Source organism: Schistocerca gregaria, chromosome 11 (assembly GCF_023897955.1).
Source record: "Schistocerca gregaria isolate iqSchGreg1 chromosome 11, iqSchGreg1.2, whole genome shotgun sequence".
NCBI lineage: Eukaryota > Metazoa > Arthropoda > Insecta > Orthoptera > Acrididae > Schistocerca > Schistocerca gregaria.
This window is the reverse complement of record NC_064930.1, coordinates 99,455,635-99,477,806: the sequence shown is the minus strand read 5'-3', so window position 1 is coordinate 99,477,806 and position 22,172 is coordinate 99,455,635. Positions and strand designations below refer to the sequence as shown.

At 40.3% G+C, this 22,172-nt stretch overlaps 1 protein-coding gene and 1 long non-coding RNA gene across 2 annotated transcripts in view; both read left to right on the top strand.

Annotated features, from left to right (window-relative positions):
* The window catches only part of LOC126295096 (uncharacterized), a 52,704-nt gene extending 49,596 nt beyond the window's left edge, over positions 1-3,108 (top strand). The window contains exon 4 of the mRNA XM_049987352.1: positions 1,785-3,108. Coding sequence (XP_049843309.1) covers positions 1,785-2,591 — 807 coding nt within the window. The 3' untranslated portion in view covers positions 2,592-3,108. The remainder of the gene's footprint in view (positions 1-1,784) is intronic.
* Positions 3,109-6,704: 3,596 nt separating this feature from the next.
* LOC126295100 (uncharacterized) lies at positions 6,705-21,233 on the top strand. The gene is made up of 2 exons (XR_007552383.1): positions 6,705-9,674; positions 20,045-21,233. It is a non-coding gene; the product is annotated as an uncharacterized LOC126295100 (long non-coding RNA).
* Positions 21,234-22,172: the final 939 nt, after the last annotated feature.

Sequence of the window (22,172 nt, the reverse complement as noted above, 5' to 3'; positions counted from 1 at the left end):
TAAAGCTGTGAGTACCGGGCGTGAGTCGTGCTTCGGTAGCTCAGATGGTAGAGCACCTGCCCGCGAAAGGCAAAGGTCCCGAGTTCGAGTCTCGGTCGGGCACACAGTTCTAATCTGCCAGGAAGTTTCAAACCAAATAAGTTTAAGCAATCTCTGTTCTCAAAATGAAAAGTGATTTCTATCATTTTTGGGGAAAAAAGAGCATCCTTTTGATTGATTTCATGTACCATGGGTCAATAGCAGCTGATGTATTCTGTGAAATGCTCACCGAACTGAGACATGCTATCCATAATTGATGCAGTGGGAAAATGTTGTGTGGTGTAATCCTCCACTACAATAAGCACACCTTCACACACTGCCAGAACCAAGGAGAGGATTCAAGATTTTTGTTGTGAACGTTTTGAGCATCCTCTATATAGTCATGACCTTGTACCATTGTACTTGACTATTTCTTCTTTTTGCATTTGAAGAAGTGGCTGGGTGAGTAACAAATGATGAACTCAAGACTGGTGTTACCAACTTATTCAGTGGCCAGTTGAAGACTCCTGTGAGAGAGGTTAAAGAAGCTGGTGCAGTGTTACAGAAAGTGTAGAGATGTGAATGGCAATTATGCGGCAAAATAAAGTTGATATATAGTAAAATATTACTGTTGATGAAAACCTTTCCTAATGAGCTGAATTATTTATTGCCAAATGTACCCTAGTTTTTGAATACACTTTGTGTATTCAAAATTATTATTTTGAGGAACAACTAAGGTAGGAAGCTGATATTTGTAGCACAAAATCTATGTAACTTCAGCCCATGTCAGTGATGCATGCAGCCAATATTGAATATAAGGGATCATTAGTTACCTTTGAATGAGCTGTTACTGGGTATTTATAAAAGAACAATAATACAATCTTTCTTACGATTTATGCTTCAATATGCAAGGCAAAAAAAATACGGCCTTTCCCCAGTTCGTGTGAAATAATGTGACAAATGGAACCATACAGGGCCTTTGTATTTTATAAAAGTATAACAGTGTTTTACATGACAGATTTTTGATTAATTAATCTGTGCTCTTTCCTATAAAATTGTGTTTTATGTTAGAATCCTAAGTGAACCAGCTTAAAATTTAAGTTTTGTACATTGATTTTAGTTATTAATTATTCTGCTAATATCAGAGTTCAAAGCTTGCCTACATAAATTTAGAAGTAAATGTCGATCTACATTCATAGTCATTATTAGTTTTTGTGAAAGAAACAAACTGTATCTGAAATTTTTGATTATGTGATGTATTTTTATCTAACGTTATTAACTTTGCCGCATGTGAAATGTAATTCCAGAATTGTGCCAAAATTCTCTTATTAGTAATCAGTAGTGTCAGCTTTCTACCAAAAATTGTCATTGCCCCCCCCCCCCCCCAAAAAAAAAAAAAAAAAAACAAAAAAAGACAAGAAGACAATTGGTAAATTGAAAAGATACGTATGTATCAGGTGATTCACTGATTCAGAGTACAGAATATTCCACTACTGTTCTGCTGTTGTGGTTAAACTACAGTGGATACAGTAAGTGAATGAGAAGTAATGTAGTGTGGCTTCCACGCTGAGCTTAGTGACCAGGGTAAATGTAGTGACTGTTCTGTCCCCCTCACTGCTTCTCGTGGTAGGTTGAAACTGAGGTTACTTTCAGGATAGCCCTCGTAATTTCTACAGATTATTATTATATGTTTAACAACTGAAAATTATGCATCTGTTGCACTTTTTATTTATGACGTACGTCTGTATTTTAACTTCTCATTTAAGGAACAGCAGCGTGGAAAAAGACAGCGGAGTGGAGCTCAGAAGCGCAAATTGAGAATGCAGCGGGCACTGGCAGCAGGAGAGAAGGTGATTCCCAGATCTGAACGATTGCAGAGAGGGAGAGCTCCGGCTAAGGTAGTTCCAAACTCCAGGCCCGCGGGTGCGACGAATGGCAAACTGGAGGTGTCTCCAGGAGAGGAAGCCGGTCATTCAGAACCGGGTCAAAACCCAAGCGACGGCCCCGCGTCTCCGTGCGGGGACCCGACGACCTCCGTGAGGATGGCCGTCGTCTGCAGAGGGTTCCCGGCGGTTAAGATCTCCGAGGAGCAGCACGATGCGCTGCAGGATGCCCTGCTCGACAGGATCGAGCTGTCCGGTGGCACGCAGCCGTTGCAGTTCCTGTCTGCTCGGTGCACCGACGGGGCCTCGTATTTCATTTGCGCCAACAAGTGGACGGCGGTGTGGCTGGAGGAGACAATACCCGACGTCAGCCCGTGGGGAGGTGCCAGGCTGAAGGTCGGGCCTGCCAACGCAGTGATGCGGCTGGCGAAGGTTCTTGTCTGGATCCCGAAACCTGCGAGCAAGAAGGGTACCCCCGAGATTCTGGCACTTCTGCAGAAGCAGAATATAGGCGTGCCATCTGCAGAATGGAAGGCCGTCAGCAGGAAAGATGCGGACGACGGCACGTCGCTGGTTCTCGTTATCGACGAGAAGTCTTACCGGGCACTGAGGGGGTACAAATTTAAATTGTATCTCGGTATGGGGCAAGTGTCCTTCAAGATCCTCGCGAGACCACCAGGATTCAATTGAATTAGTCTCTCCCCACCCCTGCCCCCACCGCCCTTCCCCGTGAGGGGCAGTTCAGCGACCTCGCACACGCGATTGGTGGCCGAGAAACGTTTCTCGGCACCACTTTGAGGAACTGAGACTCGGGATTGTGGTCCTCAGGCACGCAGAGAGTAAGGAACTGTGTAGGTGGGTGTCCAGCTGTAAATCTACATATTTTCTGACACGTCGAGGCATTGGAGTGTTAACTGATTTGCTTTGTGGAGTTATACCGGCTTTGGTCACACAGTCGTGGCTGGACTTTGGTTCCACACACCTAGTGCATACACCTTCCGGCAGAGCTCATTATGTGCTTCAGGCTGGTCTAACCTGGAACTGTTGATTAAGACTATGATACATTGCTCCGTGCTGTAGACAGTCATTGTTTGAAAGTTACCAACTGTAATTTGTTAAGATTACTTCTCAATTGTAACATGTACCGTGTTGAGGGGATATAATCCTCATGTATAATTAGGGGAAAGAAAGTTTACCTCAGACTGCATTTAATGTTCTTCTTTTTATTTTGCCATCACCAATTTCAAGGCTTTCAGCCTCATCATCAGATGTATTTAGTATAAATACATACATCAAATTGGTATGTTGTATACGACTGTCTTGTCAACATAATTTTTCCTACAAAAGCTTGCCCTATCAAATGGTGGAAAGCTATAATATATGTGTGCACTGTCTAAGCATTTGACAGCTATGAGCGAGACTTTGTAGCTGTGCTTCAAGTCCTTCATTGCTACACTCATTGCAGTGTTCTGAGTGCTGAGTACTTCTGACTTGCTCATCGTTTGTCAGCTTGCTTTGTTCTTCCAGTCTTCGAACAGGCACTGGGAGAGTTAAGTTAAAAGTTATTTATAATTTTACTTGTAACGACACTGCAGCCGCACAGATGCAGTGACTCAGAATCGCCAGTCGTCACAGGATGTACATTGCAGTGTAATCTGTTAAAAGTCCAGCAAACTATGAAGTGAAGTGTGCTGTCACTCCACTGTTAACACTGATGGCAAAATTGCATAATGTGCATCACATCACCAACACTCGAGTTCACTGCATGCTACAAAGTTTGGTGCCAGCCTGTTGAAGGTGCTGACATCAAATAGACAGTGAAGTCTCCGGAAGGAATTTTCACTTTGCAGTGGAGTAGTTGTTGATTGGGAACTTCTGTGTGCCAGGCTGGGTATTAAATGCAGAACTTTCTTGGGCAAAAGCCCTACTGAATTTTCCTAAGTTCAGAGCAGTTGTCCTGCACACCTTACTGGACTAGCACTTCTGAAAGAAAAAAAAGAAATGTACAGTTTGCAAAAATACCACCTGTCAGGTTCAGAGCAAACGATAAAGTGTGACAGAAGACAGGCAGTAGTGCAGCAATCTACTGTACCTCATATTCCACTATAGCTAAACAATAAAACGAGTGTATATTTCAGACGTTCTACAAGAATTCCCTAGTTTGGAACAGGACCTGTAAGACTGACATCCATCAAGATGGCAGTCACCTAATTGGCACAGATATTGCTTCTGGTCAGTCTTGAGGACATCACGGTTTGTGCCTACCAGAGCGATCCATTTTTATTGCTACAACCGTGTCTATCACCTCTCATCTCATGTCAAGGGATGTGCTCTTGGGGGTGCACAGTCGTCAGTTGCTCGGCCACATGTATCAGTAATAGGATTTCTCAGTGCACCTAAAACTGCATTTTTATGTACCATATTTTATGGTAGTGTTGGCCGCAACATTGTTGCTGGAAACATCACTGCATTGTGGCTACAATACGAGGCTGTGTAGTCGTATGGCCTGGCGACACTGCTGACTGAGCAGGCAGCTGCAGGTAGTTACCGAGGTATGCGTGAGGTGTTGCCAGTCGTGCCCATATGGGGTGGAGAATATTTCATATGGTCGGGCCATATCTGCCTCTGTCCTTGTCTGTAAATACCTCTATCTCACTCTCACTCTTTTTCGTGCAGACAGCACTGCAGTATTCAGTCACATAACAATATTATTTCACTTTCGTGCATTTACTTAAACACACTCTGTCTGTTGTCTTCAGGAATGTAGAAATGGGATAGCAGGAAAACCACGAATTTCATAAACGTGATTCATTTATGACCACAGCTGTTGTGGAACATAGAAAGTAATATATATATATATATATATATATATATATATATATATATATATATATATATAAAATAGAAAGAAACTTCCACATGGGAAAAATATATTAAAAACAAAGATTCCAAGACTTACCAAGCGGGAAAGCGCCGGCAGACAGGCACATGAACAAAACACACAAACACACACACAGAATTACGAGCTTTCGCAACTGGCAGTTGCTTCGTCAGGAAAGAGGTAAGGAGAGGGAAAAATGAAAGGATGTGGGTTTTAAGGGAGAGGGTAAGGGGTCATTCCAATCCCGGGAGCGGAAAGACTTCCCTTAGGGGAAAAAAAGGACAGGTGTACACTCGCCCGCGCGCGCGCGCGCGCACACACACACACACACACACACACACACACACACACACACACACACATCCATCCGCACATACACAGGCACAAGCAGACATATCTGTGTATGTGCGGATGGATGTGTGTGTGTGTGTGTGTGTGTGTGTGTGTGTGTGTGTGTGTGTGTGTGTGTGTGCGCGCGCGCGCGCGCGCGCGCGAGTGTACACCTGTCATTTTTTTCCCCTAAGGGAAGTCTTTCCGCTCCCGGGATTGGAATGACCCCTTACCCTCTCCCTTAAAACCCACATCCTTTCATTTTTCCCTCTCCTTACCTCTTTCCTGACGAAGCAACTGCCAGTTGCGAAAGCTCGTAATTCTGTGTGTGTGTTTGTGTGTTTTGTTCATGTGCCTGTCTGCCGGCGCTTTCCCGCTTGGTAAGTCTTGGAATCTTTGTTTTTAATATATTTTTCCCATGTGGAAGTTTCTTTCTATTTTTTATATATATATATATATATTTTATATATATATATATATAATTTTTTTTTCTACGTAGGTTCTGGCAACATTTAAACTTTTTGTAAGTGTCATCGCTTGTGCTTCCGTGTTCGTGACCAAGTATACACTGGCCTACTTTCCGTGTTCCACATATCTCGTCATACATGTATCACACGTAGTTGTTGCAGTGTACTGGTGAACTACAATAAAATATAAATGTAAACATTTGATACTTCTGACAAACCTTAATGAATTTTTTGAGCCCTTCCACAAAATCATTAAAAGCTTCCTGTATTAACACACATACCGATGAAAAGTGTGATTTAAAACTACATCAAACGTGTGTGTGAATCACCAGTAGCCACTAACCCAAGGGTGATTGCTAGTCTTGCTATAATTAGTGTACAGTCTCTCGTATTGGTATTGCTCTTATCAACTCTCAAACCAATTGCTTTTACAATAGATTCAAATTGTGTTCGAATTATAGAAAAACTATCCACCCAGAATCAATTCATGAGTCAGAGTTTCAGTAGCTCTTCCCCTATTTAAAAGAAGAATGCACACACAATGTCTGATTTCACTTTTCCTTGTAAACATTTTTCTTCGTGGGATGCAAAAGCAAGAGGGCTGCAAACTCTTCCACTAATTCCCGTCCATCTATTTTGTAACAGTAATGTGACCCCGAAATTCGTGTCTGCATTGTGTTGCAGAGTCATAATTAGGACAATACTCAGTTTCTGTGTCCCATGTAAATGTACCTCAATCTACAGGACAGCTTTTCTGCCCCACTTGTCATTAGCAGATTAAATAGAAACTGGGCAGTGGATACTGCGTAGTATGCCATTTATAAACAACTCCTGGATACAACTTGTATAAACAGTGTACTCAATTTAAATAATGTATTGTAACTGATGTGTGGAAACTATCTCGCAGGAAGTAGACACAGGTTCCAACACTTAAGTGCCCATATTTATGCTGACTGTCATGCCAACCACAAATACACATTTGTTGTGAATGACACCATTTTCGTCTTTGATGTGCATGTACAGAGTGCAGAAAAACAATTTGACCAAAAGTTTAGAGCAAAAAGACAGCATCAAATTGAGGAATTTTAGTATAAGAACTAAGGGTCATAGTTGAATATTAACGGCAATATGCCAGTGTGAAAACGGTGATCGGTTTTGAACATATTTAATGTTAATTAAGTCGTAGCTAATCTGTGCACAAGAGAATACTCATTTACTTTGACCCTTTTAGGACATACTGAAACATCGATGTGTGATTGTTTTAATTTCTGAAGAAGTACTGTTGGGTTTGTCAGCTAAGTATGATACACGAGTATGTGGTGCTTTAAAGTTTTTCTTGTCATCATGACGATTGGTTGGTCCAAACATTGTGCTTACATATACATTTTCTGTGAATTACAATTCATTTTGAGTAAAGATGTCCATATATTAGATTTCAATTACATTCCTGTAGTGCCGAAAACATGCAGCTGTGACTCCTAGTTCCTGTGCTCAAATTCCTTTGTTTGGTGCCGTCTTTTTGCCCTTTTCTCACATAATATGCTGTGAACAGTAGATGAAGTGCATCAGGCAAATTCCATATTTCTAGATTTTTGGAAAGCATTTGAGATGGTGCCCCATTCCAGGTTATTAACATAGGTACATTTACAGATACACAGACGGCTCAGAGATTTCTTAAGTAATAGAACCCAGTATGTTGTCCTCAACAGTGAGCGTTCATCAGAGACATCAGGAGTTCGCCAGGAAATTGTGATAGGACCACTGTTGTTCGCTATATACATAAATGATTGGTGCACAGGGTGGGCAGCAGCCTGCGATTGTTTGCTGATGATGCTGTAGTGCACGGTAAGGTGTTGTAATTGAGTGACTATAGGAGCATACAAGACGATTTAGACAAAATTTCCAGTTGGTATGATGAATGACAGTCAGCTCTAAATGTGGAAAAATATAAGTTAATGCAGAAGGTGGCAGGAGTAAAATATAGACAGCAAAAGGCTATTTACAATTTGTACAGAAAGTAGATGGCAGTAATAAGAGTCGAGGGGTATGAAAGGGAAGCAGTGGTTGGGAAGGGAGTGAGACACGGTTGTAGCCTATCCCCGATGTTATTCAATCTGCATATTGATCTAGCAGTAAAGGAAACAAAAGAAAAGTTCGGAGTAGGTATTAAAATCCACGGAGAAGAAATAAAAACTTTGATGTTCGCCGATGACATTGTAATTCTGTCAGAGACAGCAAAGGACTTGCAAGAGCAGTTGAACGGAATGGACAGTGTCTTGAAAGGAGGATATAAGATGAACGTCAACAAAAGCAAGACAAGGATAATGGAATGTAGTCGAATTAAGTCAGGTGATGCTGAGGGAATTAGATTAGGAAACGAGACGCTTAAAGTAGTAAAGGAGTTTTGCTATTTGGGGAGCAAAATAACTGATGATGGTCGAAGTAGAGAGGATATAAAATGTAGACTGGCAATGGCAAGGAAAGCGTTTCTGAAGAAGAAAAATTTGTTAACATCAAGTGTAGATCTAAGTGTCAGGAAGTCGTTTCTGAAAGTATTTGTAGCCATGTATGGAAGTGAAACGTGGACAATAAATAGCTTAGACAAGAAGATAATAGAAGCTTTCGAAATGTGGTGCTACAGAAGAATGCTGGAGATTAGATGGGTAGATCACATAACTAATGAGGAGGTATTGAATAGAATTGGGGAGAAGTGGAGTTTGTGGCACAACTTGACAAAAGAAGGGACCGGTTGGTAGGACATGTTTTGAGGCATCAAGGCATCACAAATTTAGTATTGGAGCTCAGCGTGGAGGGTAAAAATCGTAGAGGGAGACAAAGAGATGAATACACTAAGCAGATTCAGAAGGATGTAGGCTGCAGTAGATACTGGGAGATGAAGAAGCTTGCACAGGATAGAGTAGCATGGAGAGCTGCGTCAAATCAGTCTCTGGACTGAAGACCACAACAACAACAACAACAATGCAGATGAGTAGAAAAATGAAACCTATAATGCTGGGATACGGTATTACCAGTGTCCCACTTGACACAGTCAAGTTGTTTAAGTATATGGGCATAATGTTGCAAGGCAGTCTGAAATGGAATGAGCATGTGAGAACTGTGATAGGGAAGGCTAATTGTCAACTTCGGTTTAATGAGAGAATTTTAGAAAAGAGTAGTTCACCTGTAAAGGGAACTGCATATGGGACAATGGTGCGACATGTTTGAGAGTACTGCTCAAGTGTTTGGGATACGTTCCAGGTCGGATTGAAGGAAGACATTGAAGTAAGTCAGAGGTGGGCTGCTAGATTTGTTATCTGTAGGTTTGAACAACATGTAAGTACCACGGAGATGCTTCGAGAACTCAGATGGGAATCCTTGGGGGGAAGGCAATGTTCTTTTTGAGAACCGGCATTTGGAGTTGACTGCTGAATGATTCTACTCCCGCAACATACATAGCGTGGTAGGACCACGAAGGCAAGATACATGAAATGAGATCCAATACGGAGGCATATAGACAGTCGTTTTTCACTAACACTATTTGTGAGTGTAACAGGAAAGAAAATGACTAGTAGCGTTGCAAGGTACCCTCCACCACACACCATACAGTGGCTTATGAAGTATCTGTGTAAATATACACCTTTGGTCAAATTCTTTTTCTGCACCCTGTGTTCATAGTAAATCCCACTATTGTTGTGGTTTTGTCTGTTAAGTCATTATCAGGGGTTTAAGTGCAGCCAATAGAAAATACTAAAGCCACACATTTCACAGAAAACAGTTACGTCTATTACCCAGTGCCTTCAAGAAGAAGATGGGACTGAGAAGTGGCCAAACTTATCACATACTGGAAAACAGCAACTGTCAAAGTGGGTACAAAAAATAGCTTTGATGTGACCTTGTATGGCTCTTCTGGGTATTTGTTATACACACTGCCTGTATAAAAAATCAAAATGTAACATCTTATTATGAGAACATTTCATAAAATTGACATGCTTTGCCAGGTTTAGGACTATATGTAACAACTGCAATTGATTCTCAAGAAATTGGCTTTGTGGTGTGTACACATTCCAGCACAGTGCACCATTCGGTCAAAAACAGGTGGGTTCAGCTTCAACATTTTTTCTGTAACTTTTAGCTTCACATCTAACAGTATATTTGTTTATTCCACCAAAGGTAACAATGAAAATTACAAATCCAGTTACAGAAAAAATGAAAACACAAGACTATAACCAAACAGAATCCAAGTGGAAAGCCCGCATCTCATGGTTGTGCGGTAGCGTTCTCGCTTCCCACACCCGGGTTCCCGGGTTCGATTCCCGGCGGGGTCAGGGATTTTTTCTCTGCCTCGTGATGGCTGGGTGTTGTGTGATGTCCTTAGGTTAGTTAGGTTTAAGTAGTTCTAAGTTCTAGGGGAGAAAGAAAACTGGCGTTCTACGGATCGGAGCGTGGAATGTCAGATCCCTTAATCGGGCAGGTAGGTTAGAAAATTTAAAAAGGGAAATGGATAGGTTAAAGTTAGATATAGTGGGAATTAGTGAAGTTCGGTGGCAGGAGGAACAAGACTTCTGGTCAGGTGACTACAGGGTTATAAACACAAAATCAAATAGGGGTAATGCAGGAGTAGGTTTAATAATGAATAGGAAAATAGGAATGCGGGTAAGCTACTACAAACAGCATAGTGTGGCCAAGATAGATACGAAGCCCACACATACTACAGTAGTACAAGTTTATATGCCAACTAGCTCTGCAGATGATGAAGAAATTGAAGAAATGTACGATGAAATAAAAGAAATTATTCAGATAGTGAAGGGAGACGAAAATTTAATAGTAATGGGTGACTGGAATTCGAGTGTAGGAAAAGGGAGAGAAGGAAACATAGTAGGTGAATATGGATTGGGGCTAAGAAATGAAAGAGGAAGCCACCTAGTAGAATTTTGCACAGAGCACAACTTAATCATAGCTAACACTTGGTTTAAGAATCATGAAAGAAGGTTGTATACGTGGAAGAACCCTGGAGATACTAAAAGGTATCAGATATATTATATAATGGTAAGACAGAGATTTAGGAACCAGGTTTTAAGTTGTAAGACATTTCCAGGGGCAGATGTGGACTCTGACCACAATCTATTGGTTATGACCTGTAGATTAAAACTGAAGAAACTGCAAAAATGTGGGAAATTAAGGAGATGGGACCTGGATAAACTGAAAGAACCAGAGGTTGTACAGAGTTTCAGGGAGAGGATAAGGGAACAATTGACAGGAATAGGGGAAAGAAATACAGTAGAAGAAGAATGGGTAGCTCTGAGGGATGAAGTAGTGAAGGCAGCAGAGGATAAAGTAGGTACAAAGACGAGGGCTGCTAGAAATCCTTGGGTAACAGAAGAAATATTGAATTTAATTGATGAAAGGAGAAAATATAAAAATGCAGTAAATGAAGCAGGCAAAAAGGAATACAAACGTCTCAAAAATGAGATCGACAGGAAGTGCAAAATGGCTAAACAGGGATGGCTAGAGGACAAATGTAAGGATGTAGAAGCTTATCTCACTAGGGGTAAGATAGATACTGCCCACAGGAAAATTAGAGACCTTTGGAGAGAAGAGAACCATGTGTATGAATATCAAGAGCTCAGATGGCAACCCAGTTCTAAGCAAAGAAGGGAAGGCAGAAAGGTGGAAGGAGTATATAGAAGGTTTATACAAGGGCGATGTACTTGAGGACAATATTATGGAAATGGAAGAGGATGTAGATGAAGACGAAATGGGAGATACAATACTGCGTGAAGAGTTTGACAGAGCACTGAAAGACCTGAGTCGAAACAAGGCCCCCGGAGTAGACAACATTCCATTGGATCTACTGACGGCCTTGGGAAAGCCAGTCCTAACAAAACTATACCATCTGGTGAGCAAGATGTATGAGACAGGTGAAATACCCTCAGACTTCAGGAAGAATATAATAATTCCAATCCCAAAGAAAGCAGGTGCTGACAGATGTGAAAATTACCGAACTATCAGTTTAATAAGCCACAGCTGCAAAATACTAACGCGAATTCTTTACAGACGAATGGAAAAACTGGTAGATGCAGACCTCGGGGAGGATCAGTTTGGATTCCGTCGAAATGTTGGAACACGTGAGGCAATACTGACCTTACGACTTATCTTAGAAGAAAGATTAAGAAAAGGCAAACCTACGTTTCTAGCATTTGTAGACTTAGAGAAAGCTTTTGACAATGTTGACTGGAATACTCTTTTTCAAATTCTAAAGGTGGCAGGGGTAAAATACAGGGAGCGAAAGGCTATTTATAATTTGTACAGAAACCAGATGGCAGTCATAAGAGTCGAGGGGCATGAAAGGGAAGCAGTGGTTGGGAAAGGAGTGAGACAGGGTTGTAGCCTCTCCCCGATGTTATTCAATCTGTATATTGAGCAAGCAGTAAAGGAAACAAAAGAAAAATTTGGAGTAGGTATTAAAATTCATGGAGACGAAGTAAAAACTTTGAGGTTCGCCGATGACATTGTAATTCTGTCAGAGACGGCAAAGGACTTGGAAGAGCAGTTGAACGGAATGGACAGTGTCTTGAAAGGAGGATATAAGATGAACATTAACAAAAGCAAAACGAGGATAATGGAATGTAGTCAAATTAAATCGGGTGATGCTGAGGGAGTTAGATTAGGAAATGAGACACTTAAAGTAGTAAAGGAGTTTTGCTATTTAGGAAGTAAAATAACTGATGATGGTCGAAGTAGAGAGGATATAAAATGTAGACTGGCAATGGCAAGGAAAGCGTTTCTGAAGAAGAGAAATTTGTTAACATCGAATATAGATTTATGTATCAGGAAGTCGTTTCTGAAAGTATTTGTTTGGAGTGTAGCCATGTATGGAAGTGAAACATGGACGATAACTAGTTTGGACAAGAAGAGAATAGAAGCTTTCGAAATGTGGTGCTACAGAAGAATACTGAAGATAAGGTGGATAGATCACGTAACTAATGAGGAGGTATTGAATAGGATTGGGGAGAAGAGAAGTTTGTGGCACAAGACTAGAAGAAGGGATCGGTTGGTAGGACATGTTTTGAGGCATCAAGGGATCACAAATTTAGCATTGGAGGGCAGCGTGGAGGGTAAAAATCGTAGAGGGAGACCGAGAGATCAGTACACTAAGCAGATTCAGAAGGATGTAGGTTGCAGTAGGTACTGGGAGATGAAGCAGCTTGCACAGGATAGAGTAGCATGGAGAGCTGCATCAAACCAGTCTCAGGACTGAAGACAACAACAACAACAAAGTTCTAGGGGACTGATGACCTAAGATGTTAAGTTCCATAGTTCTCAGAACCATTTGAACCAAGTGAAAACAAACACTGAACAAGAATTAGCAATGTTGTACAATAATACATGTCAATTAAAACAATAAAAATGTATGCGTGAAAATTCTAGTAATCTAATGAACTTCAATAATTTTAACAAATAAGTCTTCATTTTATTTTATACAATACTCTATTACTACATAGATCTTTGATGTTATTTGGCACTGAATTAAATATTTTAGTAGTGGAATACTGTACATTTTTGAGTGGAAGAGAGCTTTTTGAAATCCCAAGGGAGGTTGGCCTTCCTTCCTTGTATTATCATTATAGTATATTTCACTGGTTCTCATAGTGCATAGGATTGTCAACCATGCAGTTGATAATGGAATAAATGTATTGAAAAGTTGTGTCTTCAGAGTCTTTCACAGCATCACGCTTCAATAAAATCTTGGTTACAAGCTGCAACTTTTCAAATAAAACACTCAATGTTTCGACATCTGTCTTTGCTGTTGTCATCAACAGCTGAAATCACTGCCAACCCCGGCAGTCAGTGATTTCATCTTCTGATGACGGTGATAGATACAGCTGCCAAAAGCTCTAGTGTTTTATTTGAAATGACGCAGCTTGTAAACTGAGATGGTTTTATTATTGAGAAGTTGCTGCAAATGTTTCAAATTTCTTAAAAAGATTGCATCAGGAGTTTTCAGGGCAACTGTGTACATAATTTGAACTATCCTTTCCTGCAGAAAGAGACGTTTCCTTGATGTCATTTGAAAATGTCATAAGAAATCTGTTCAGAGTGAGTTTAACCCTTTAGTGCCCGAATTATTTTTTATTTTTTGTATTTTACATTTAATTCTTCTACCATGTTTGCTACAATTGAAAAGAAGCATCTAAAGTGAAAAAAAACATTCTTTTTCTTTCTAGTTTTAATATAATCTACTGTACCATATATGTACATGTACATGAGAACAAATTACAAATCAAAAACAACAAATTACTTGGTCAAATCAGCTGCAAAACATTCCAACACAAGGCCCCACACTACATTTCTTGCACTGAGTATGTGCTGGTGTCTGTAAAGTTTATTCCAATACACCATCTTTTGAGTTTCTGTATTTTCATCTGCTTCATTCCATCAAACCAAAGGTCATCTGCTATGGTACTGAAGTGCGGGATTCGTCCAGGCCTTGTTGGTAGTGGCGCATTTCCTTTAAGAAGTATACCTGTATAATTTCTCTCCAGAAAATTTTATGAGAGATTGTATTTCCATTTGTGTGGTAGGTTACCTAGGCGTTATACACAGTATCTCATTTATCTTGACCCAACCTAAATAACTGACCAGATGCAAATCACAAAATGTTTCAAGCAAATGTTCTTTAGCCGTCAGGGGGACATCAATTAGCTTGATTGCCTTCATTGTAGCTTTGTTTTTTACAAAGATATGAACAGTGGTATCACTTTTCTAAATGGCATCCTGTATTTTTTATTCGGTAATTCGTTTCCTCTCCTAAAGACCTATTCAAAAATGTATCACAGTGTACCACTCACTCAGACACTATGTTACTAATTACATAACACAACATTGACGTTGACACTCCCAGCACTTAGTGCAGGTACTGCTGACATTGACAGAGGGCAAATGTAAACATAAATAGAATGCACACCAGTCATTCCGACAACCATCATCCGTTGAAGAGTTGTGTGAATAGAATGTACACCAACGAAGAGTAGGTAGAAGTGCTACTCATCTATGGGAAATGTAAGTTAGCAGAACAGTAATAGCAATGCTATTTTCTTATGCATGAGTACATTTAGTACAGTAGTTTAGTCCTTTTAAATACTTTTTTGTAGAGTGGGCATACAGTAAAGGCTGACCTTCCTACAAACTGCATCATCATAACGTTTCTTTTATTATTGTTGTTGTTGAAGGTAGACGAAATGCTATGCAGGCAGAGGAACTGTACAAAGAGTGATATCCTGACAAGGATCAACCTTCCCGACAGATGTTTTCTCGTCTTGTTGTGACGCTTCAGGAAACAGGAAGTTCAACTCACGACAATGCAGTCGTCCTAGCACTTGCATCCTGCCAGATGGACTGGTCGAGGAGGAACAGTTACTTGGCCTGCTAGGTCTCCTGTTTTCAATCCTCTGTACTTTTTTCTTGGGGGTTGCATCAAAGATGTTGTCTATCCCGGTAGCCCAACTACTCCAGAGGACGTGCAGGAACATATCATGTTTGCTTGTAATTCTCTTAAGCAGGCAACAATGGAAGTAGTAAATAATTCTTTCATTCAACGAGTGCACTGGTGTATCGGTGTCCAGGGTCTCCACTTTGAGTACCTTTGAATGTTCTACTCCTGGGCAATAGTATAGGAGTGTCAGTCAGTTTTGTGTTATGTTTTTACTTGGTTTTCATTTGTTTTCTGACAACTCCAGCAAGTGGGTGAGTTTGTGATCCCAACCTCAAAAGTCAGTGTTGTGTTGTGTAATTAGTAACACTGTGTTTCAGTGAATCGTACTCTATGATGAATTTTTGAATAGGTCTTTATAAGAGCAAATGAATCACCGAAAAAAAATGCAGGGTGCCTTTTTAAAAAGTCATACCGCCCTTCATATCTTTGTAAAAAAAAACAGTTACAACAAAGGCAATCATGCTGATTGATATCCCCCTGATGGCTAAAGAGCATTTGCTTGAAACATTTTGCAATTTGCGCCTGAGCAAACAGTTGTTTAGGATGGTCAAGATAAATGGGACACCCTGTATAGTGTCACGTTCAATAACGAACTGAAATGAACCTCATACCATTTCCTGTTAAGATATCTATCCTGTACTGATTACCTTTTTGATCCATTCAATCAGTCCCACCCGTGTGCTTGTTTTATTCTGTGATGATGGGGAGTTCAGGAAGTACAATGTGTTCTCATGGCTGTCGATGCTGTCTTTTAACATTGGTTACTGGATTCACACCGGTCTTATTTGATGCTGCAGAAATAATGGAGATGTTATGCCATTTACATGCAAGTTGGCAGTTCTTCTAGAAAATGTGGAATTCTTAGGGAATTACATTTTACATGGAAAAATCGAGGGAACTCTCAGGGAATTTCGGGAATTTATTAATATATAAGAGGATTGTATGTTTTTAACCTAGCACGAAATTTAATTTTATAGAATTCTATAAATCACAGTTTTCTACTGCTTATAGCTAGTATATCTCAGCAGGAAGGAAAGCAGAATCGTTGTGGTATGCCCCCACCCCACCCACACCCACTGTGAATTTATCAGGACCTTCTTATGACACCATCTTTCTTCCCAAATCTGGAATTCTCAGGGAAAGTTTTTCTTTATAGCATAGTGAACGCATTATTCTGGCCAAGATAGACACGAAGCCCACGCCAACTACTGTAGTACAAGTTTATATGCCAAGTAGCTCTGCAGATGCCGAAGAAATTGAAGAAATGTATGATGAGATAAAAGAAATTATTCAGGTAGTGAAGGGAGACGAAAATTTGATAGTCATGGGTGACTGGATTTCGTCAGTAGGAAAAGAGAGAGAAGGAAACATAGTAGGTGAATATGGATTGGGGCTAAGAAATGAAAGAGGAAGCCGCCTGGTAGATTTTTGCGCAGAGCATAACTTAATCGTAGCTAATACTTGGTTTAAGAATCATGAAAGGAGGTTGTATACATGGAAGAACCCTGGAGATACTACAAGGTATCATATAGATTATATAATGGTAAGACAGAAATTTAGGAACCAGGTTTTAAGTTGTAAGACATTTCCAGGGGCAGATGTGGACTCTGACCACAATCTATTGGTTATGAACTGTAGATTAAAACTGCAAAAAGGTGGGAATCTAAGGAGTGGGGCCTGCATAAACTGAAAGAACCAGAGATTGTACAGAGTTTCAGGGAGAGGATAAGGGAGCAATTGACAGGAATGGGGGAAAGAAATACAGTAGAGGAAGAATGTGTAGCTTTGAGGGATGGAGTAGTGAAGGCAGCAGAGGATCAAATAGGTAAAAAGACGAGGGCTAATAGAAATCCTTGGGTAACAGAAGAGATATTGAATTTAACTGATGAAAGGAGAAAATATAAAAATGCAGCAAATGAAGCAGGCAAAAAGGAATACAAACGTCTCAAAAATGAGATTGACAGGAGGTGCAAAATGGCTAAGAAGGGATGGATAGAGGACAAATGTAAGGATGTAGAGGCTTATCTCACTAGGGGTAAGAGAGATACTGCCTACAGGAAAATTAAAGAGACCTTTGGAGAAAGGAGAACCACTTGTATGAATATCAAGAGCTTTGATGGAAGCCCAGTCCTAAGCAAAGAAGGGAAAGCAGAAAGGTGGAAGGAGTATATAGAAGGTTTATACAAGGGCGATGTACTTGAGGACAATATTATGGAAATGGAAGAGGATGTAGATGAAGATGAAATGGGTGACATGATATTGCGTGAAGAGTTTAACAGAGCACTGAAAGATCTGAGTCGAAACAAGGCCCCCGAAGTAGAAAACATTCCATTAGATCTAAAGACAACCTTGGGAGAGCCAGTCCTGACAAAACTCTACCATCTGGTGAGCAAGATGTATGAGACAGGCGAAATACCCTCAGACTTCAAGAAGAATATAATAATTCCAATCCCAAAGAAAGCAGGTTTTGACAGATGTGAAAATTACCGAACTATCAGTTTAATAAGTCACAGCTGCAAAATACTAACACGAATTCTTTACAGACGAATGGAAAAACTGATAGAAGCCGACCTCGGGAAAGGATTCCGTAGAAATGTTGGAACAAGTGAGGCAATACTGACCCTACGACTTATCTTAGAAGAAAGATTAAGGAAAAGCAAAGATAAACCTACATTTCTAGCATTTGTAGACTTAGAGAAAGCTTTTGACAATGTTGACTGGAATACTCTCTTTCAAATTCTGAAGGTGGCAGGGGTAAAATACAGGGAGCGAAAGGCTATTTACAATTTGTGCAGAAACCAGATGGCAGTTATAAGAGTCAAGGGACGTGGAAGGCAAGCAGTGGTTGGGAAGGGAGTGAGACAGGGTTGTAGCCTATCCCCGATGTTATTCAATCTGTATATTGAGCAAGCAATGAAGGAAGCAAAAGAAAAGTTCGGAGTAGGTATTAAAATCCACAGAGAAGAAATACAAAATTACCACAGAAATAGGCATTGCAGAATAACACACAAAAATTACTAAAGTGATCTCACTGGTGGCTAGCATTAACTTTTATGTAAGGCTGAAAATTTAGCATGTGTCTCTGCAATACAAGTAGTGCTACATAAATTTAAATAAATAACATATGATTTCATTTAAGGAATTACATACAGTTTTTGCAGTTGCCAGTTGTCCGCAATAGTGGGCTGCTTTTCACAACTGCAAACACAGGAATAAAAGAACAGTAAACAATCCTTAAATAAGCATAACAAGAGTATATAAGTTCATTTTTGTCTAAAAACCCAGTAAAAGGCTAGCTGTATCACATGTACCATTAATGTAATGTGGGCACTAATAGGTTACAGGAGAAAATTTCAATTCTTTATTCAAAAATGTGATGAACTCTTACAGAAAAAATATTTATAGTTCCAACCACAGAGCTGATGAATGAAGAAGCAACTGAGACTTCTTACTTAGCTACCAGATAGCTCAATGTGAAATCTAGTCTGTTTTGGAAAATCTTAACTTTTCTCTATGCAGGTGCTAAAATGTATGGTAAATGAAGAATCAGCAAAACAAATAGCTTAACATTCCATGTAAGAAAGAAATGCCATCTCAGCAACTAGTTCAAAAGTGAACATACTTTTTGGTCTCAAATCATCAGTATGTTCATTACTAATGGATGAATTTAACAATGCAGCTGATTCTCGCTATTAATTATAATAGCTAGATTTCAGCACATAACTGGAGGATCTTAATTTTATGCAAATCTTTGCCACCACATATTACTGGGGTTGAAACATTTGGTTTCCTAGATTCTTTTCTTGAAGAGAATGAAATAACATGGGACAACTGCTAGGAAGAAAGGACACAAGACGCATAATTTTTTGTCTGTGTAGTTTACTAAAAATAGCACGAGAACTGTTCTACTAACCACTGCATGATCCACAGGCAAAAGAAAAAGTTAAATATTTTGAACATGGCTGTAGCTCAGCAACAGTTAGAGATCAGTAAATGAATCCAAAGCAGCCAACAAGTTGCAACAAAAGGTGCCTTTTCAACCTTTGGCCATGCTTTCAAAGGATGTAAACCCGTCATCTTGAGACGTATATGTAACTAAAATTTCATATTGTAGAAACACCAGATGATGAAGCAGTCACATTTTTCCAATGAAAATACGCTGTATCAGTGAATGCATTATAATAAAATAGAAAGATTCCAAGACTTACTGCCGGCCGCGGTGGTCTCGCAGTTCTAGGCGCGCAGTCCGGAACCGTGCGACTGCTACGGTCGCAGGTTCGAATCCCGCCTCGGGCATGGATGTGTGTGATGTCCTTAGGTTAGTTAGGTTTAAGTAGTTCTAAGTTCTATGGGACTAATGACCACAGCAGTTGAGTCCCGTAGTGCTCAGAGCCATTTTGAACCAAGACTTACCAAGCGGGAAAGCGCCGGTAGACAGGTACAATAAAATAACACACACACAAAATTTCGAGCTTTCGCAACCGGCGGTTCTTTCGTCAGGAAAGAGGGAAGGAGAAGGAAAGATGAATGGATGTGGGTTTTAAGGGAGGGTAAGGAGTCATTCCAATCTCGGGAGCGGAAAGACCTTAGGGGGGGGGGGGGGGGGGGAGAATAGGTATATACTCGCGCGCACACACACACACACACACAAATCCATCCATACATATACAGACACAAGCAGACATATTTAAAGACAAAGAGTTTGGGCAGATATCAAACAGATAGAGAATTTTACCGGAAAAACAATGCTGCTGTTATTTTAAACATAGCTTTATTCATTCTCTTTTTGTAGCCAATCACTTCCAGCAGCAGTGGGACGCTCGGCAGTGTGAGTATTACATACTGAGAAGTCATAAAATGGGGTCTGAAACTGTGCGAAGTGACTATCCCATGCCTGATACGTTACATGTGTTTAACTGTTAGGTATCATTTACTCATGCTAACGTTTTAATAATTGTTTCCTTATTTACAGGTTACAAAATGTCCGTAACACATGAAGAATGCATTGAAATCATCTTGATATCAGGAGAAAGAAGCACATGGGTCATTGCTGAGGATTTCAACAGTCGTCACCCAACCAGACAGCCCATCACTCACAGCACAGTTGCCAAGCTTTTGGCCAAATGCCAAGCAACATGTTCTGTCGCAGATAAACCTAAGGCTGGAAGACCAAAATCCACCACCAATGAAGCAACAACAATGAGCGTGTTGGCATCATTTAGCAAGAGTCCGCAACGGAGTTCTCGTCGCCTGTCACAAGATTTGGGGTTAGCCGTACCTCCATACAGCGAATTTTATCCCAGCATAAATGGCACCTGTACAGAATTCAGCTGCTCCAACACCTGAACGAGGATGACACAGACCGTCGGGTACAGTTCGCAGAATGGGTGCCACAGCAGCTGCAGATAAACCCACATTTCCCCTATAAGGTGCTGTTGAGTGATGAAGCCAATTTCTTGATCAATGGTGAAGTGAACAAGCTGAATCACAGATACTGGTCCGACACAAATCTGCACTTTATTGATGCTTCCAAAATGATTGACTCACAAAAAGTGATGGTCTGGTGTGGTGTGTGGGGTACCAAAGTCGTTGGACCTTTTTTTATTGATGATATGTTAACAGCCAACGGTTATCTGAGTTTACTGGATGAAGAAGTGTTTACCTCATTAACGGAGAACGGGACATTTCCGGAATTCTTCAAGCATGATGGAGCCCCACCACATTATGGGCACAATGAGTGAGCATACCTCGATGTGCAGTTCCCTCAAAAGTGGATTGGTCATAGGGGTGCTGTGGAGTGGCCACCACGTTCTCCAGATTTGACTCCTTTGGATTTTTGGGGTCATGTCAAAGCACTGGTTTATTTTGTGAAAATACAGGATTTGCATCTCTAAAGCAGTGCATTGTTGATGCATGTGGTCAAATTCAGCCAAATGTGTTGGTCATAGTTCATCAGGACTGAGTTCGGAGGATAGCATTAACAATCCAACATAATGGAAAACATATCGAGCCATTCCTATGACTGTTGGTGGTCTCTTGGGACTGTGTAACATCGGCGTAATGTCTCTTCAGCACATAACACATGCTGCCAAGTGTTCCACCGCTGCCATATGTAACTGCCTATAACCCGAGAATGAATAAAGCTATGTTTAAAATAACAATGGCATTGTTTTTCTGATGGAAATTCTCTATCTGTTTGATATGTCGCATGACCACATTCCCATTTGAAATTTTGGAGTTGAATCCGAGATGGCGGCTTTCAAGATGACCGCCATGTTGGTGGCATAGCCTGTAAAGTTTCCGCCTTCCCATTCCTCATGTAGGGACTCTGTTTCCTTGTTTGCTACTCCATTTGAATTTTATGAGGGCGTTTCCGGATTTTTGGACCACTTTGTACTTGGTGTTCGCAGAAGGATTTGTTTTTATTGAACTGACACCTAATTAATCATAGGAAGGAAATTTAAATTAATCCCATTACCAGAACTTTGGTGAGGAACATTGTTTCAAAAGGCTGCTTTGATACTTTTTTCATTTCCAACTGCGTATATTTGTGAAACAACGTTTCAGGTTATTTAGTGACAAAAAATGTTTTGTGTGCACAGTTCAGGTCCTTGCCATAGATTTTTTGTGAAAATATTGGGGTAAAGTCATAAATGTTAAGTACTAATATGTAATTTAATTATCAATAACATCACAGCCTACCATAGCGTCCGCTGTTGGTGTATGTGCATTGATGCCCGACGTGTCAGTTTCAGTTGACAACACAACAATATTGGGTTGTCATGATACTTGTTTGGCACTTTCATGTTTTTGGTGTTGCCTTGCAATGATGCGAGCACATATTCTGTAGATTTTGGATGTTTTAGGCTTTTTGGATTCATTTCGACTCAGGCATTCCTCTGACTTGTGTTTTCTATAATTCCGTTCACATTTATGAGTCGTATGAGGTGACAGCTTTCATTATTTAGTAATTTTTAATTTAATGCTGATCTTCACTTATATTCTATCAAGTATTTTTATTGTTTCACTGCAGGTTCTTGTAGTGCTCCGTGAGCTCTTTACAATTACAACCAAATCAGTGTCCTAGCTAAATGCATTTC